The 17404-nt window shown below is 57.7% G+C and overlaps 2 protein-coding genes across 5 annotated transcripts in view; one reads left to right on the forward strand and one right to left on the reverse strand.

Annotated features, from left to right (window-relative positions):
* Positions 1-374: 374 nt before the first annotated feature.
* Positions 375-5892, reverse strand: ZNF574 (zinc finger protein 574). Of its 2 annotated transcripts, none has more exons than XM_027978366.3 (2): positions 5855-5892; positions 375-3334 (listed from the first exon to the last, which is right to left on the reverse strand). In XM_027978366.3, exon 2 carries the CDS (start codon positions 3312-3314, stop codon positions 627-629), a length of 2688 nt encoding a protein of 895 aa, XP_027834167.2. In that variant the 5' UTR covers positions 3315-3334; positions 5855-5892; the 3' UTR covers positions 375-626. The 2 variants fall into 2 exon arrangements, with proteins under 2 accessions (XP_027834167.2, XP_027834166.2); XM_027978365.3 differs by having other exon boundaries at positions 5750-5892.
* A 5497-nt stretch (positions 5893-11389) lies between these two features.
* The window catches only part of GRIK5 (glutamate ionotropic receptor kainate type subunit 5), a 63865-nt gene continuing 57850 nt past the window's right edge, over positions 11390-17404 (forward strand). For 2 of the 3 annotated variants that reach the window (XM_042230954.1, XM_027978357.2), the window contains exons 1-3: positions 11390-12336; positions 15973-16101; positions 16411-16575. In XM_042230954.1, the coding sequence (XP_042086888.1) occupies positions 16023-16101; positions 16411-16575 (244 nt within the window). In that variant the 5' untranslated portion in view covers positions 11390-12336; positions 15973-16022. Of the gene's footprint in view, positions 12337-15972; positions 16102-16410; positions 16576-17404 lie in introns of those variants that run through there. The other variant, XM_060398623.1, reaches the window with a different exon arrangement.

Here is a 17404-nt window from a genome sequence, read left to right on the forward strand (position 1 = left end):
CAGATGGCCTTGGAGGAGACCGCTCACATCAGGCCAGAGCAGGGGCGACAGCGTGGTAAGAACAACCTGGAGACTTTCCTAAAGGTTCCTGCCCCCCAGCAGAAACAGCTTCATGTTTTTCCATGGGGCGTTGGGGACCTCTAGTGGTCAGAGAACCACACTGCCCCTACCTGTGACCAGAGGGAAGTCCCTGCTCCAAGAGCCCAGGGACTCCAAGCCCTCTTAGGTTCTGCATTCCCGTTTACTGAGCTCCACTGCTTGCCAGGCTCTGCTCTAGGCACTGGGGATGCAGCCATGACAAGTCAGACCCAAGAACCTGGGGGCTCACAGTTTCCAAGTTCCACCATCCCACAGTCAGGCCAGACAAAAGCACATAAATGTCCAACTCAGTCTTTATTGACTGCTTTACCTTGGGGCCACCAGTGCTAACAGTTGTGGGGGGGCCCACCTTTATTCAGGTCAAGGACCCTAGAGCACCCCCCTCAGAAGACAACAAATCCAGTTACAGAACTTACGTGGCAGTTGGGAGGAGTGGAAAGGGGCACAGAATGTACAGAGACCTAAGGGGACGGCGGAGGTTCTTCAGCAACCGGGCCTGGTGGTGCTGAAGAGGGAAATGAGGTGCGTCAGCCACTGATCTGGACCCCCTCGGCCTCAGCCAGAGGGTAGATCTCGATGGCCTCCACCAGGGGCAGAGCCTCCACTGCAGTCTCCATCACAGCCAGGCCGACAGCGGCTTCAGCCTCTGCCAGCTGCTGCCGCACAGCTGCCTGGTGCTGCTGCTGGTGGGTCTTGCGGTGCTTCCACAGGTTGGAGAAGGAGCGGTAGCTCTTGCCACAGTCGGGGCACGAGTAGGGCCGTTCACCCGTGTGGATGCGGCGATGTTCTGCCAAGCGCATGGAGATGGCAAAGGCCTTGCCACACACTTCACAGGCGAACGGCCGCTCGCCGGTGTGCAGGCGGCGGTGGTCCTTCAGGTGGGTGCTCTGGCGGAAGGCCTTGCCACAGTCCGGGCAGGGGTATGGCCGCTCGCCGGTGTGGATGCGCCGGTGCACCTGCAGCGACGTCTCCGTGCTGAACAGCTTCTTGCACTCGCTGCACTCCAGGCCGCGACGTCGGGCGGGGGCCGCAGGGGTGGCGGGGGCCGCGCTCCCGAGGGGCGGCGGGGAGGCAATGGGTGTGCGCGCAGCCCGAGGGGCCCGAGGGGCCGGGGGCTCCTTAGCCAGGACCTCGCCTGGCCCAGCCGCCGCGTGGGCAGCCTCGTGCGCCTGCAGCCGAGCGGCCGAGCCCACCTTCTTGCCACACGTGCCGCACTCAAAGCGCCGTGGGGCCTGGGCGGCAGCAGCTGCACAGCGGTGCTCCCGCAGGCGCAGCGAGGAGGGGAAGGCAGCACCACAGGACGAGCAGCGGTGGGGCTGGCGCCCGGCGTGGGCCACCAGCTGGTGCACCTCCAGCAGCCGGCGCAGCAAGAAGGAGCGGGGGCACTCGCGACACTTGTAGGGGTACTCGCCCGTGTGGTGGTAGCGGTGCATGAGCAGGCGGTAGGGCCGGTGGAAGCGCACCCCGCACTCCTGGCAGCGGTATGGGAAGTGCTGGGCATGCACCAGCCGGTGCTGCCGCAGCGTGGAGCTCTGGGTGAAGGCCTTGCCGCAGTCCCCACAGCGATAGGGCCGCTCACCGGTGTGGGTGAGGCGGTGGCGGGCCAGGTTGGCGGGCGAGTTGAAGGGCTTGGAGCAGTCCGGGCAGGGGAAGGGCCGCTCGCCTGTGTGCGTGCGCAGGTGGTTACGCACGTGCGACTTCTTCTTGAACATCTTGCCGCAGATGCTACACTTATGGCGCCGTTCCAGCCGGTGCACAAAACGCTGGTGCCGGGTCAGCTGCAGCGCCTTGCCAAACTCGCGACTGCAGAGGAGGCAGCGGTAGGTGCCTGGGGTGGTGGGCTCAGCTGAGCTCTCCTCGGCCACGGGGGGCTCCGGGGCCTCCGGCTCTCCAGTCTCTGCTGGGGCTGGCTCAGGAAAGCCAAGGACGGGCTCCTCTGGGGGGACTGGTGTTGTGGGCAGAGGGACACCCCCAACCCCGTGGGTACGCCGGTGATAAAGGAATTTGGTGAGGTTGACAAAGGTCTTTCCACACGGACAAGAATGCAGAGGATTGGGGGTGTGGGCTCGCCGGTGGGCCAGGAGGAGGGCCTCTGTGCCAAAGGCCAGGCCACAGTCCACGCACAGGAAATGAGACTCACTGCTGTGGTCTCCAAGGTGCTGGTCCAGACTGGAAGGGCTGGGGAAGACACGACTGCACAGGGGGCACTTGAAGACACCCTCCCGGTGACTCCGCAGGTGCTGCTGTAGCTGGTGAGGTGAGAGAAAGAGCTGGTCACAGGCTGAGCAAAAGAGCTCCTGGGTGGCTGCCCCGCCTGGCTCTCCGCTGTTGTTCCTCCGCGCCCTGCGCCCCCGGCGATCGCGCCCGAGGGCTTCCCCGTTGCGCAGCTCATAACTGTGGTCAGAGGAGGGCACGGGCTCAGGCTGAGACACAGGCACCTCCACCGGCGCTGGGGTCAGAGTCTCCTGCTGCAAGACGGGCTCCTCAGACTCCGGGGCGGGAGCAGGGAAGTGGGTGGCCTGATGCTCCAGGAAGTCGGCTGGCAGCTGGAAGAGCTGCGAGCACTCCGAACACTTGTAGAGGAGCAGCTCCACCTCGGTCACCACCTCAGTGGTGGCGGCAGCGGACGGGACGGCTGCCCCTCCCCCACCCTCCCCTGCTTTGCGGTACGAGTGCTCCACGGCCACGCGGGTCTGCCCCACGGGGGACCCCACGACAACCGGGGGCCCCAGGACAACCGGGGTTGGAGGCTTGGTGGGAGTGGCCCGGAGGTGTGTCTGCCGGTGGTTCAGCCAGAGCTCCTGGCTGGCAAAGAGAGCCTTGCAATCCACACACTCATAGTGGATGGTACTGGAACTCAGGGCAGGTGCCTTGGGTGCTGGCTCAGCTGGCACTGCCTCCTGGGGTGCCATCATCTTCAGGTGCAGCTCCTGGTGCTCCAGGAGCTGGCTGGGTGACATGAGCAGCTGCCCACACTCCAAGCACTGGTACTGGCTCTCCTGGACGAGGGTCTGATAGAGGCCCGTGCCAGAAGCTGCCTCTGCAGCCACAGTGACTCCGGGGTCAGCCACACCCACGAGCTCAAAGTGCTGCTGGGGCACGTGGGAGTTCTGATGCATGAGCACCTCCTCCAGGGATCCATAGAGCTGGTTGCACTCGGAGCAGACATAGCGGTGCTCAATGTACAGGACCGTTTCTTCTGACTCCTCAGTCATGACGGTGGCAACACCCTGGGCTAGGAGATGTGGGGACAAATCATATCTAAGTCACTGCTTCCTCAGTCCTTCCCAGGGACAACTCTTTCCCTTTATCACTCCTCTACCAAAACCCTAGATTTATTTCCCCCTCTCACTTTTTGCTTCCATATTTCTACCCCACCCCACTCCCTAACAACCCTTCCTCTCCTGAACACACAAGAACACCAAGCACAAAACCTTTCCCCCCGTCCCTTCCCAGTCAATCTACCTAAATCTCATCTCTGAATCAACTCGCATTAAATTCCCACCACCAGATCCTTGCAACCTGTTGACTCTCTTCATTCTCCTGCCGCACAGCTGGCCCAAGGCCCCAACCTACCACATAGGAACCTCTTCAGTCAGTACTTCCTCTACTGACTCCTTACCAACACACTACCCCATCCCTACCCCACATGCCCAGGAGAGTCCTCACACAGGCATGGACCGCCCACTTCTCACAGCTCGCTCCTCCTCTGCTTCCACCCCCAGGTTCTCTCTCTCTTTACACCTCAACCACTCAGACTGTCCCAATGCCCGGCCACTTTCAGCACCTTTTCATGGTTCAACCCCGCTCCTCTGCACATAGCCCATCACCCACTAACCTTCTCCCTTTGGTGTCCAGGTTCCTCACATCAATAAACTTTTCTCACATTGGCCTAACCCATCTCCACCGCCAGACGTTGCCCACCTTAACCACTTTCCCATGATTCCCAGGTCCCTCTCTTCAAATTACTTAACTCCCTCTATACATTAAGGCCCTTTCCCACAACCCTAATAGCCTACCCAGAACTTCTAGACTTATTTTCACAAAAGACAGCCAGAACTTTCTTCACACTTAGACCCCTCCCACCACCCTAACTGATTCTCCAGAGCACCCAGACACTCATCGCCTTAATCCTCTACCTCTTCTGTGCACTGAAACCTCACCCACAATTCTAAGTCCCTCTGGGGTACCCAGCCCCCTCTTCATACTGACTTAAGCGCCCCTTCTTCATAGACAACCATCCTGGACAATTGAGGGATTCCCAGAACCTCTCTCCACATATTCTTCTTCGCAAAAAAGACCCTTCCCATCCTAACTTATTCTTGGGATACCCAGATCCTTCTTTAAAAAAGACCCACCCTCACCCTAATCCTTCCAGGGACAGACCCCCGCCTCCCCCCCCCCATTACTAATCTGACCTTTTCTTCCTTGCAGAAAGACCCCATTCCTCCCACCCTAACCCATTCTAGGGATGCCTAGACACCCTTCTTCATATCAATCTAAGCCCCTCTTATCTGCAGAAAGACCCAACCCCACCCTAACCCACTGCAGGGATGCTCAGATCCCCTCTTGATACCTAAATTCCTCTTTTCTGCAAAAAGATCCCACACATACTCTATCCAAGAATATCCAGACTACTCTTCATCATAATGGCTTAGATTCCTTTCCCACATACTCCTCCCACTGTCCAAATCTCATTAAGAATACCTAAACCTTGCATCAGCACCCTAACCCTGACAGCCAGCCAGATCCTCCTTCCTAACAACCCAAGCCCCTCTCATCAGCCTATTAACCTTGGGGCTACCCAGACCCCCTGCCCCACCCAAGACACACAGATCACTCTCACCACCCTAAAATCCTCCAGGGATGCCCAATTCCTACTCTTCACCTTGACCTAATTCCTGGTACTTTCCAAAAAGACTACTACTCAAGTTACTCGATAAACACGAAGACCACAGTTTCATATAACATAACACTTCTTTACAAGGAGACCCATTCTCAGGTCTCAACCCATTCCAAGAGTGCTCAACGCTCCCCGCTCGCCCTCCCTCCCCACATACTTTGATTTAACTCTTCACATTAATGTAACTCATCCCCATCCTTCACACTGGGACCTCCACCTCGCCCTAAATCTCCCTTCTAGGCATATCCATTTCCTGGTATCTTTTCACTCTTAAGACCTAACTCATGAGCCTAACTCTCCAGCCATAACTAGATTTTCGCTTTACGTCAACTTAACCACCTCCGTTCTCACGGCCGGAACCCCTCCCCGGGCACCCAGCTGTCCTCTAACCGTCCAGCCTTCATCCTGGGTTGTCCCACAGCCAAGCCCTTAGCCGCGCACTCCCTGGAGCCTTAGAGACCCTCCCGGGGACACTCGAACGCCTCCCTTCGCACCCAAGTCCCCGATAAAGCCCAGCCCGAGCCCCGTCCCTCCTCACTCAGCCCTTCCCACGACTCCTCGCTCCCTTCCCACCCGCCGCCCAGGCCCGGTCTCCCGCGCACCCCGCGGGCCGTTGGTACCGCTCCGCCCCACCTCCCGGCGCGCGCCCCCGCTCCGGTCCTCAGTGCGCAGGCGAGGTGGCGAAAGAAGGCCGCACGGGTAGGGTGGGGAGCCCGACCGGCCCTTCACGCGCCCGCTCGCACGTACCCGCCTCCGCCGTCTCGCACGCCCCGGGGCCGGAGCCGGACCCGGGCCGCAGCTCCCCTTGCGCGGCCACCCTACCGCTGCGCCCTCTCTAGCTCCCGCCGTCACCTCTCGCCTGCTCCGCAGCCTCGCTCTCGCCCCCGATCGCCCGCAGCAACGCCCCTCCCACCTTCCTCCTTGGCCGCCGCGCGGATGGCCGAGTGCGCCCAATCGTCGTCCGTCTGGCCTCTGCCGTTGGACCAATCGACGCTCACGTCTCCGACCCCTGGACCAATAGCATCGGGCGTTGGGCTCCCTCCGCAGCACCCAACCAATCCTCCAGCGACGTTTTCTCATTGGCCAGCCCCCGACTGATAGGGCCCGCCCCTACTGATAGGGCCCGCCTCCTTACGCCCTCTGAAGGATGTTCCTCCTGCACCTCCTCCTCGACCCCTCTTGACGGCTCGAGAAGGGAGGGCGGCGCGATGACGTCAGGTGGCGGAGCGACGCTTCTGGCGCCATCTTGGGGCCGCTGGGCGGGAGGCGGGTCGTTCTCCAAGGGGAAAGTAGGGGAAATTGAGGCACAAACACCAGGAGGGCGGCGGAGGCGGGGAAGCTGAGGCTTAGGAATCCCTGAAGAAGGAAGGGAGAGAGCGAAGCTCTGGTCAGCGCGAAGGGGAAGCTGTAACACCAATTGCATGGAAGGAGAAAAAGGGGAAATCAAGGCTCTAGACTTACTTTGTTAGAGAAGAATAAAGGCAGAAAGAAAGAAGGGAAGAAAAACCTAGGGACCCTTGAGGGAAGGGAGAGGAAGAAATGTCGGAGGAAAAGCACGAATAGGAAGTCTGAGCGAGCAAGGAAGATATGAAGGATAAGGGAGGAAATGGAAGTTGGAAGGAGAAACCGGAAAATCCAGGAGGGGCATTTGTTTTGTTTTCCTATCGTGAATATTTAATCAGCGGCTGCAGTATGCCAAGTCAAAGTTAATCTTTGTAGGGATAGAGAAGGAACAGGAAAAGTGTGTGCCCTCCTGGATTTTAATTTCTGAGAATATAAAAGTTATCAGGTTCAGGGCTTCCCTGGTGGCTCATCCAGGGGTTAAGAATCCGCCTGCCAGTGCAGTAGGCACACGTTGCATTCCTGATCTGAGAATGTCCCACATGCATCGGGGCAGGTAGGCCAGAGGACAATAACAACTGAGCCTGTGCTCTGACTCAAGAGAAGCTACCACAAAGAGACGCCTGTGTACTGCAAATAGAGAGTAGCCCCTGCTCCCTACGACTAGAGAAAGCCCACATATAGCAAGGCCAAGTGCAGCCAAAAATAAATATTTTAAGAAAAGATCTGTAGACAGCCAGTGGCAGTAGTTGTAAAGAAAATGAAGCAGAGCAACAGAGGACATGGACTGATCTTGGATGGCAGGGAGGGTCTCTCTCTGAGGTCGCTGAGGAATGACAGGAAGGAGCCAGGAAGGAAACTGCTGTGGGAGTGGGGAAGGTACCCACATGGATCCTCATTTTTCCCCAAACCCCTTTCAACTCAGGCTCTGGTCCAGGAGACTTTCAAAGTAAACCAAGTCCAGGACAGTGACATTCCTGCCTTCATTATCAATGCTTTCAGAGCCAGGAGAGAGGAGATGGCAATGGGAATCTCCCAGGCCCCTTCTCTCCCTGCCATGATACCCCTTGGCTTCCTCTGGCCCAGGCCAGAGGTCTGAATTCCTACCTTTTGGGAAATCTCGCATACTGAAGAGTCACTAAGGTCTCAGGCCAGGCCAGCTAGCTCTGGCAGTTCCATTTGAAGAAACAAGATGTGTAGATGGGTAGATGACCTGAAAGACAGCCAGGGTGAGAACCTGAAGCTGGTGACCCTATAGTGTCTGTACTGTATTCCACTTTCTTCTAGGGTGCTCTTTTTCCAGGCTGATGGCCCAGAAGCTCAGGAAGGCTGGAATCCCCATATGTTTGAGGAGCTCTGGACTACTCACATCCCCTTATGGATGGCTCTCAGGGCCTTGGAAGCAAGTTGCCGCCCACCCAGCCCTGCAGTTGCCAGAGCTACTCTACTCCCCAAGGACAGGAGGGGACCTGCAAGAGATTCAGTTGTTCTAATTGCTTCCCCTCCCCACATTGCTAAATGTCCACCAACAGATGAATGGATAAAGAAGATGTGGTATATATACACAGTGGAATACTACTCAGCCATAAAAGATGAACTAATGTAAATTTGCAGCAATATGTATGGAATTAGAGTTTATCATAGTAAGTCAACTAAGAGGAAGACAAATGCCATATGATATACATAGAATCTAAAACATGACACAACAGAAGATATCCATGGAGCAAACAGGCTCACAGATACAGAGAACAGACCTGTGGTTGCCAAGCAGGTGGGGTGGGGGAGTGAAAGATTGGGAGCCTGGAATTAGCAGATAAAAACTATTATATATAGGATGGATAAGCAACAAGGACCTACTGTATCGCACAGGGAATTCCATTCAATAGCCTGTGATAAACCATAATGGAAAACAATATGAGGGGACTTCCCTGGTGGTCCAGTGGTTAAGATCTGCCTTCCAATGCAGGGGATGCAGGTTCAATCTCTGGTCAGGGAGTTAAGATCCCACACACCTTGGGGCATCTAAGCCCATGCACCACAACTATAGAGTCTGTACACTGCAAATGAAAGATCCTGCATGCTGCAACTAAAACCGAACATAGCCAAATATACAATAATAAAATGTTAAGAATATTAAAGCATATATATGTATATCTGAATCACTTTGCTGTACAGAAAAAATTAACATTGTAAATCAACTTCAAAAAAGTTGTCTAAGTTATTTTTATTAGTATCTCAAGTGCTTCCTTTTTAAAACAATTTATTTTGGCTGTGCAGCATGCAGGAACTTAGTTTCCAACGTAGGAATAGAACTAATACCTCATGCATTGGAAGCATTGAGCCTTAACCACTAGACCACTAGGGAAGTCCCTATGCTCCGTGCTTTCCGTGCATTTTCCGACATAATCCTATCAATAACTCTAGAAAGGAGGAACTAATGTTCTCACTCTAGAGAGAAAGTGAGGTTCAGAGAAATTAAATAACATGTCTCATCATTAGGAAGAGACCCAACCAGAATTCTAACCCAGGAGTTCACTCCAAGATCTACACTCTTAGCTTGCACTCAGGTGGGACATCCAAAGCATCATACCAAACGGATGAATGCATTGCACGCATGCTAAGTCACTTCAGTTGTGTCTGACTCTGCCACCCTATGGAGAAGGCTCTCAATGGCCTAGTTTGAGCCCGTCCCATCTCTGAACCAATCCCTGTGGCCAGGATGATATGGTTCTTTGATCCTGGGTCAGGAATCAATCAGTCCTGGGAACCATATGGTTCTCTGAGGGAAAGTTCAAATTCTGCCTTGGGGATGGGCACTGGGCAGGTGAAAACAAGACTCTGTCCGCCTCCCAGCCTGGAGATACATGCATGTATAAGGAGAAAGAAAAGGGAAGAAAGAGAGCCAGTTAATGCAACAGAGGAACAGTGGTTGAGGTGTAGAGCGTAGAGGGAACCGTGGCTGTGGATTCAGGGTAGAAGGGATGTTGGATGAACCCTAGGTGGTGGTTGTTTAGTCACTAAGTAGTATCAGACTCTTGTGATCCTATGGACTGTAGTCCACCAGGCTCTTCTGTCATTTCCCAGGCAAGATACTGGAGTGGGTTGCCATGCACCTCCTCCAGGGGATCGTCCTGAACCAGGACTCAGACCAACGTCTCTTACATCTCCTGCATCGGCAGGTGAGTTCTTTACCACTAGTGCCATCTGGAAAGTCCAGATGAATGCATTATTGCCTTCAGGGTGAAATCGTCAGGGGCAGGAACCAGATAACCTGGAAGGCCTGGAAGCTAGACTCAGCCTTTGGGGTTCCATGCTCTTGGGCAGATTCTCACTCTTGCAGAGGCCTCCTTTCCCCACTTGAAAACGGAAGGGTCCAGCTTGACTTATCTTTCTGCTTATACCTTCAGCTTGGAATTCCCAGTTTATCTGGATTGACTAGGTCCCTTCACTTCAGATGATGCAGGAGTAAGCTAGGGCCTGCGTCAGTTTTTCTGGAGGTGGTGGCACAGGACTAGGGCATCTGAGACAGGATCAGCTTAGAGAGAATACTATTTTATGCTGGGATCCCTGCATAAGCAATGGCCTGGAGGCCACTGTAAATCTGGGCTTTCAGACCTAGCTGGAGCTGAGAGTGGGTGTTGGGGCTTCCTTAAATCCCGTGAGGAGGGGTATGCAAAGTCAGAGGCCCTTCAGGGTCAAATATACGTGTCAGATGTATGTTGGGGCCACCCCATATGCCAGCTGCAGAGGGACTTCTGTGCCAGGCCAGCGTGAGAGTTGCCACGTGCCGACTGTGTGCCTTCTTGCGAGGCATGCAGTCACGTGTGCTGGGGGCTGCACGTGAGTGCTTTAGTGTCTCCTCCCCATCACGAGCATTGGGGGTGGTGGTGAGTCACGGACTCAGCCTTCAGCGCCAACTGTCATGTTCCTTCCCCCCAAATTTCACCCCCCACCCAGCCGTGCACCACCCATCCCCACTCCTGCTTCTCTGCCATCCCCCTGCCCTGCTCAGCTCTCTCCAGGAGGGAGGGAGTCTCCCACTTCTGTGGGCTCTGCCCTCCAGCTCCCTGCCCTTTCCCACTGCCTCTATGCTTGGGTGGGTGACTCTCCTCCCCACCTACTCAGGTCCCCGGGATTGCTCTGCTTCATGGAGAATTCCCCTACTGACCACCCATCCCTGCATCTCCATGGGAGCTATTTCTGTTTCTCGGGGCTACTCCCTCGTTCCTACAGGCCCGCCCTGCCTGCCTCAGCGGGTCCTTTGGGTCCTCATTCTGCCTCTCTGGATTTTCTGGCCTCTCTGGGCCCCCCTCCAGGTCCACGGCCAGCTCCCCCTTTCCCTGGCCCTCCTCCCAGTCTCCGTGATGTCCACCCTTGTTCCAGTCTCTGTGGGCCTCTTCTCTGGTCACCCCAGACCGCTCCCCATGTCTTCTGTGCCCGAGGGCCTCAGTCCACCAGCTTCCCTCTGTCCCCCTCTTCATGAGGGGCTCTCTGGGTCCACCAGCTGCCCTCGCCTCCAAGGTCCTTAGCTTGTCTCTGTGGTCTGCTCCCTTGTCTCGACGGCCCTTTCTTTGCGCTGGGCTTCTTCCTGTCCTTGTCCTTGTGGGCTTTGTGGACCCTGGTCCACCTCTGTGGCTCTTGATGGCTGTCTTGCCATTTCTCTGCATTTTTCTTCATCTCCATAGCCCTCTCCCCCAGCTGCACGGCCTTCTCCCCAGGTCTCCCTGCCTCTCAGTCTCTGTCTCCTGTGGGCGCCTGTGCCCAAGGGCTGCCCGGGCAGGGCGGTGGCATGGTGTGGTGGAGGAGGTGGCCCGAGGGGTGGGCCCTCTGTCCAATGCAGCGCCTTGCCCTCATCAGCATTCTCCTCGCGGGGGCCCCCCAGCCGGACCAACGGGCTCCCCCTCCCCCGGCTCCCCTCCCTCCGATCTCTCCCTCTCTCTGTCTTCCTCTCTCTCTATCTCCGCCTGCCTCCCTCCCTTCCTCCTGCCCGCTCTCCTCCCTGTCTCCCTCCCTCGCTCCTCTCTCCCCCCCGCCCCCCTGCGCTCCAGGACCCAGCGCGGGCGGCAGGCGGGCAGGCAGGCGGCGGCCTCAGAGGGGAGAAGTGGCGGCGGCGGCGGCGGCGGCGGGGAGGGAGGCCCAGCTGGGAGCCCGGAGCCGGCGGCTGCTTCTCGCAAGGGACCAGGAGTCCGTGGCCAGGCCCTCCCGCCGAGGCCCTGCGCTGGGCGCCCCGGGACACCCCACCCTCCTCCGCCTTCCCCTTCCACCTGCTCCTCTCCATCCTCCCCTCCCTCCTCCTCTCCCTCTTCATCTCTCCACCTCTCCGGCCCGGCTCATCGGCGGCGGCTCTTCTCGGGGTCTCCCAGCACCCCCTCCTCCCCCAGCTCCGCCACTCGTCCGCCTCTCCCTGCCCCCAGCATGCATTCCCGGCGCGGGCTGAGGGCTTGAGGACTCCAGGCCCCAGCCTCCTCATCAAGGGCCGGCCCGGGATCCAGGGGGGAGGGGGGAAGGGGTGGCCCCCTCCCCCCCCAGCCAGCCCTCCCCTCCCCCACCTCTCCTGATGGCCGGCTTCCTTGTCGCCACCCAGTCCTCGCCCCCCGTGGCCCCCCCAGGCCGGCCCGGCTAGGGGAGGGGGCGGGGGCCCTTGCCTGGGCCGGCTTCCCCCTCCCCCGGCTCTGCCTGTGCCCCCTCCCTTGCGTTTTCACCTTCCTCCCTCCTCCCCCTCTTCTCTCTCCCCTTCCCTCCTCCATTTTCTCCTTTCCCCTTCCTCCCTTCCCCGGCCCGCCCTCTTCTCTTCCACCTGTCCTTCCTCCCTGCCCCCCGGGGAGCCCCCTGTTTGGGATTAGTTGGGGGCCACCGCCGGAGCGGGGGAGGGGGCCCTGTGGACTGCCCTCTCCCCCCGCCCCAGCCACACCGCCCAGCGCCGGAGCATCTCCCCCTTGTCGATCCGATCCTCGGGCCTCGAGGGAGCCCAGCCCTCCGTCCCACCAGGATCCGTGAGTGTCTGCAGGGTGCGGGTTGGGCCTGGGCCTGGAAGGCTGGGCTCACTGCCGGCTGGTGGGGGGCCCACATCCCCCTGATCGCCCGGACCGGCAGACACCCACCCCCACCAAGGGCCTGCCCTGCACCCTACATCTCCCCACCTCCTTTCCCCTCAGCCTTTCCTCACCCCTTCTTCTCATTACCCAGCTCAGCCGTGGCCCCCAGCCCCAGCTGCTGGGCTCCTGAGGGGCTGATTTGGCTCTAACTTGGGGCCTCACTCCGCCTCCAGGACTCCTGGCTGGTCTCCGCCCCTGCTAGCTCCAGCCTGGGTCCGCGGTGGCCGGCTGTGCTCTCTCACTCTGTTCCAGTCTCTCTCCTTTCCCCTGAGCCTCATCCTTGCCACCTACCGTGGGCCCCTTCCCAGCCGGTCTCTGTCTCCTGGAAGTGTCTTTTCTCCGTTTTTGAATCTCCCGTTTCATGTGTCTGTTGGACCTCTGTCTGACTCTGTCCAACTTCTTTCTCTTTGCGGTGAGCCCAGCCCTTTCTTGGTGTGTCCCTATGGATCTCCCGGTCTCCCTCCCCTCCCGCCGTCTCTCAAAACTCTCCTGTCTCCTCTCTGTCTGGGAGGATCCTCTGCCTGGTCTCACCCTCTCCCCACTGCCCTCTGTCCACTGTTCACTTTGCCTGGGCCTCTGCTCACCTGTCTGCCTCTCTGTCCCTCTCTGGGCTTGGAGGCCGTCTTCCTTCTCCTACTTCTGCTTTCTTCCCCCAGATCCACTCCTCATCCTGTCTCTTCCATCCCTCACTCCTTAGCCACTGCCCTGCTTTGTCTTTTCCGTGGTGATCTTCTGGGCCCCCTATTCTGTCTTCCCCTTCTGCATCCCCCTGCCTGGCTTCTGGTTCCCATTCCTCCCCTTGCCTTGGGGCTTACAGTCTCTAGGGTTGACCTGCTTCCAAGATGCTGCTCTGTGCAGATGGATGGATGGATGGATGCTTCTGTGTGTGGGTGCTTGTCCCCTGCCTGTGCCCCTCCAGGCCACTCACTCTTCTTTCCCTCCATCAGTTTCCCTCCTTGACTCTCCTTTCTCCTCTCTCCATGTTGGGGAGTCTGTCTCTCAATCTTGTTTCTCTCTCCCGCTTGGTCTTCCCTGCTCTCTAGAGAAACTGTGTGGCTCATAGACCTTTTCTGTCCATCTCTCTCTTTCCGACTAGCCCTCCTTGTCAAAGTTTGGCGATTTCTCTCCTCCCCTCCGTTCCTGTATCTGTTCATCTTTTCTCCCTATCCCTCACCCCATTTTCCCTCTCTCCTTTGCGATATTTCTCACTTGCCCACTTGTCTGTCTTCCTCTCCTGGCAGGGCCCATTCCGCTCACTCAGCTGCTGTGTTTCCATCTTTATCTGGCTCTGCTTAAGTCTCTGGGCCTCATTCCCTGCCCTCCTCTCTGCGCTCTCCCTCTTGTCTTTGTCCCTTTTGGTGTCTCACTTCTAGGTAATGTCTGTGTGTCCTTCTCGCTCATTGAGCCCCACTTACTTCCCTTTGGTTTGTCTGTCTTTCTGTCTGTGCCTTCCTGTGCCTCTGTGTCCATCTGGTGCCCCAGCCCAGTCCCTGGACTGTCTCTTTCACCTCGCACCGGTGTCTGCCACCTGCGGGTCCCCGCCCTTCTGGCCCCTGTCTCTTTCTTGGTCTTTATGTTTCTAGTCTCCTCCCTGATTTGTCCCCAGAAGCCCCTGGAGCTCAGGATGACCCCTCACTCGCACCGCTCTCCTAGCCCCGCCCTGCACACCCCTGTCCCTGTGAGTTCTCCTTCTGGGTTTGCCCTGCCTCCTTTCGTCCTGCACCCTTGATAGGCCTTCACCTTCAATGCAGATTACAGTCCAGAGGCCCCAGGCAGTCCAGCAGGCCCTCCTACCCCCAGCCTGTCTTTCCCAGAGGTCCTGGGAGAGAGGGACCTGTTCAAGGTCACCTGGGAGGTGGCGGCAGAGCAGGGACCCCGGGAGTCTCTGGCGGCCCTGGCCTAGGTTTTTCTGGCTACAAGGGATGATGTGAAGTGTTGCCATGTGCTTCTGCCTCCTCCATCGGTGGGTCTCATTCTGCCATCTCCCCAGCCTAAGCCCTCCTCCCATGGGAATGAGTGGGGTGTGACGAGTCCCCCAGGTTCACATCACCCCACTCCAGGCCTCTTAGGAACCCTTTCCCATGGAAACTCAAGTGTCCCTTCCCATGGGGCCCGGCCCTTGACCAGGGGGAGCCATGCAATTGGCCAGACTCATCCCTGCCCAGTGGTCCCCCTGCAGAGGGCAAGGGCGCTGGGAGCAATTGTGGGAAGCAGAGGCTCACTGGCTCCCACTAGTCTTCAGCTCCCTAGAGCGGGGAGGGGGACCATAGTTTGGCACCCAATTCAGCAGATAGTGCCCCCCCCAGCTTTATTCACTGCTTCCATCCAACTTACTGATGGCGTCTCAGTAAATTTGTGTCTTCTCTCCATTCTGTCTTCGTGTTCTATGTTGTGTCCCTCCTGTGCCTTTTTGTGTGTGTGTCACACTGCTTGGCATGTGGAATCTTTAGTTCCCCTACCAGGGATTGAACCTGCGCCCCTTACACTGGGAGCCTGGAGTCCTAATCACTGGACCACCAGGGAAGTCCCCTCCTGTGTCTTGATTTCCCCCTCTTCTACCCGCCCTCTCTCTCCCTCTCCCTGCCCTGCCCTTTCTCTCTGTCTCCACGTCTCCCTGTCTTCTGGCTTCTCCTTCTTTCTCTTTCCTAGTCCTGTCCTCTTCTCCCTACGACTCTCCTTCTCTGTTTCTCCCCATTGCGAAAGAAATGTTTCTCTCCATTGTTTCTCCCAATTCTCTTGTCTTCGCATCACCTCTCTGTTCCCTCATATTTTGGCCCATTTTCCCTCTTTCCTTTCCTGAGTTTCTTCATATCTCTGCCACCCCCAACCTCTCTCTTTCTGTGTCCATTTTTGTCTTTCTCTCTCATTACTCTTTTTTTTTTTTTATCCTTTTTTCTTTTTTAGCCCCTTAGGTGCCTTGGATCTTCCCATCTGTCTCCATCTGTGTGTCTCCATGTGTCTTTCTCTTCCCAAGTTTCTTAACTCCCAGATACTTTCCCCTCCAGACCCCGGATGTCCAGGCCCCTCTCCCCGTGGGATTGTGGGAACCAGGGACGTCAGGAAGGTGGCAAGTGAGGCCTGGGATGGGGTTGCCTAGCAACCACTGCATCCTCTCCAGCCGGTTTCTGTTGCCTAGTAACGGCTGCCTGCCCAGAGACAGGGGCGGAACTGGGTGGGGGGTGGCACTTCCTGGTTTCCTATTGGGGTGGAGATAGTCCCTGGAATCTGCTCTTACCTGAGATCCTCTTCATATCTCCCTCCTGCTTGGGTAGCTGTGAACATCCTCCATCAGTGCTTCTCCCCCTCGATGCCTGGGTGCTGTGAGCCTCGCCCCCCACCACTGCTAGTCTTCCTGAGGCTTGGCGCCCCCAGTGATGGCTTCAGCACTGTCAGCTCTAATGAGGGCAGGGCCCTTCAGAGCTCAGCAACTGCGTCCCAGGCTCTGTGGTCACCCCCCCATCCGGCAGTCCACAGAGGGGCTCAGAAGCCCCCATTTTGGCAATCTCCCCGTGGGCGGGGGGGGTCTCCCTGCAGGTGGCGAGTGGGGGCCGCGGCAGCTGCGTCCCCATGAGGAGGGGAGGAAGATGCCGGCTGAGCTGCTGCTGCTGCTGATTGTCGCCTTCGCCAGCCCCAGCCGCCAGGTGCTCTCATCACTGCGCATGGGTGAGGCCCTGAAGCCCCCCTCCACCCTGCCTCCCCACAGACCCTCCCACTGGGCCCTGGGGCTCTTCTCCGACCATGCCGGTCCCTCAGGAACCCCGGGATCTGGGCCGCAGTCTGGCAGCCCCTGCCCAGCTCCTTCTTCCCCCTGAGCCTAGGAGTCGGCATCCCAGGTCTCTCCAAGCTCAGATTCAGGAATCTGGACCCCTTCACCCCACCTCCAGCCCTGCCTCAGAGCCAAGGAGTCCAGGAGCCCAGCCCCTCCTCCCTCAGGACCCAGGAGTTTGGTCCCCAACTCCTGTGTTCCCTCAGCTGCCATTCTGGACGACCAAACTGTGTGTGGCCGCGGCGAACGTCTGGCCCTGGCCCTGGCCCGGGAGCAGATCAATGGGATCATCGAGGTCCCAGCCAAGGCCCGCGTGGAAGTGGACATCTTTGAGCTGCAGCGGGACAGCCAGTACGAGACCACGGACACCAGTGAGCAGGGCCGGGGGTGGGGGTGGGGGTGAGGCAGGCCGGGCTGCTGCCTCCATCCCTCCCTCAGCCTGCCCTATTCTGGGTGCTGCCCTGGAGGACCCGAGGGCCTCATTTGAAAGACAAGCTTCATGACTGGCTAGGGATGCTAAGCCCCCAGAGCTAAGTAACGAGGGGCCCAGACAGTGGGGCTGGGGGCCTCAGGGGCAAGGACAGCAAAGGTGTTCTGGAGAAGACTAACCTGAAGCTGAGCTCTGAAACATGAGCAGGATCTAGAAGGAGAGGCATTGTTCAAGATCCAGCCTGTAAAACACAACCAGCCCTCTAGTAGGGGTGCATGAGTCTATTGAATACTCACAGACTGAGCGAATGTCCCTTGAACAGACGTGCTGGGGACACAGACTTGTGGGAGATGCAGCCGGCCTTCAAACGAATTTTAGATTTCTTCCTTGCAGACCTTATCAGAACCTTTGTTTTGTTCACGTTTGTTTCAGATCTTTGAGAGGCCAGATGGGGTCCAGTGACTCCTGGACTTTTTTGGCTGGAGTAGCACAGAACACAAATTGAGAGACTGGATTGGAGGGTGTGGAGGCAGATGGTGTTCCAGGCATCCGCCTGTAGTCTGGAGCTGGGGCAGAGGGGACGACTGAGCGTTTGGAGCCAAGGAACATGTTGTGGGGTTGCACTCAGCCTGACCACCTGGGCTCAGGACCTGTTTGTAGGGATCGTGAGAGACTAGAGTATAGCTGGATGATGGGAGGTGAGGCTGGGCAGGTTGACAGGTCAGCGTGAGGAGGCTGAAAGATGCCATCTTCACTTGCAGGCAGTGGGG

The sequence above is a fragment of the Ovis aries genome, chromosome 14 (genome assembly GCF_016772045.2).
Source record: "Ovis aries strain OAR_USU_Benz2616 breed Rambouillet chromosome 14, ARS-UI_Ramb_v3.0, whole genome shotgun sequence".
In the NCBI taxonomy this organism is placed as follows: Eukaryota; Metazoa; Chordata; class Mammalia; order Artiodactyla; family Bovidae; genus Ovis; species Ovis aries.

Bases quoted from the DNA above. Each gene is read 5' to 3' on its own strand.
- ZNF574 (XM_027978366.3), bottom strand. From the start codon at position 3,314: ATGACTGAGGAGTCAGAAGAAACGGTCCTGTACATTGAGCACCGCTAT.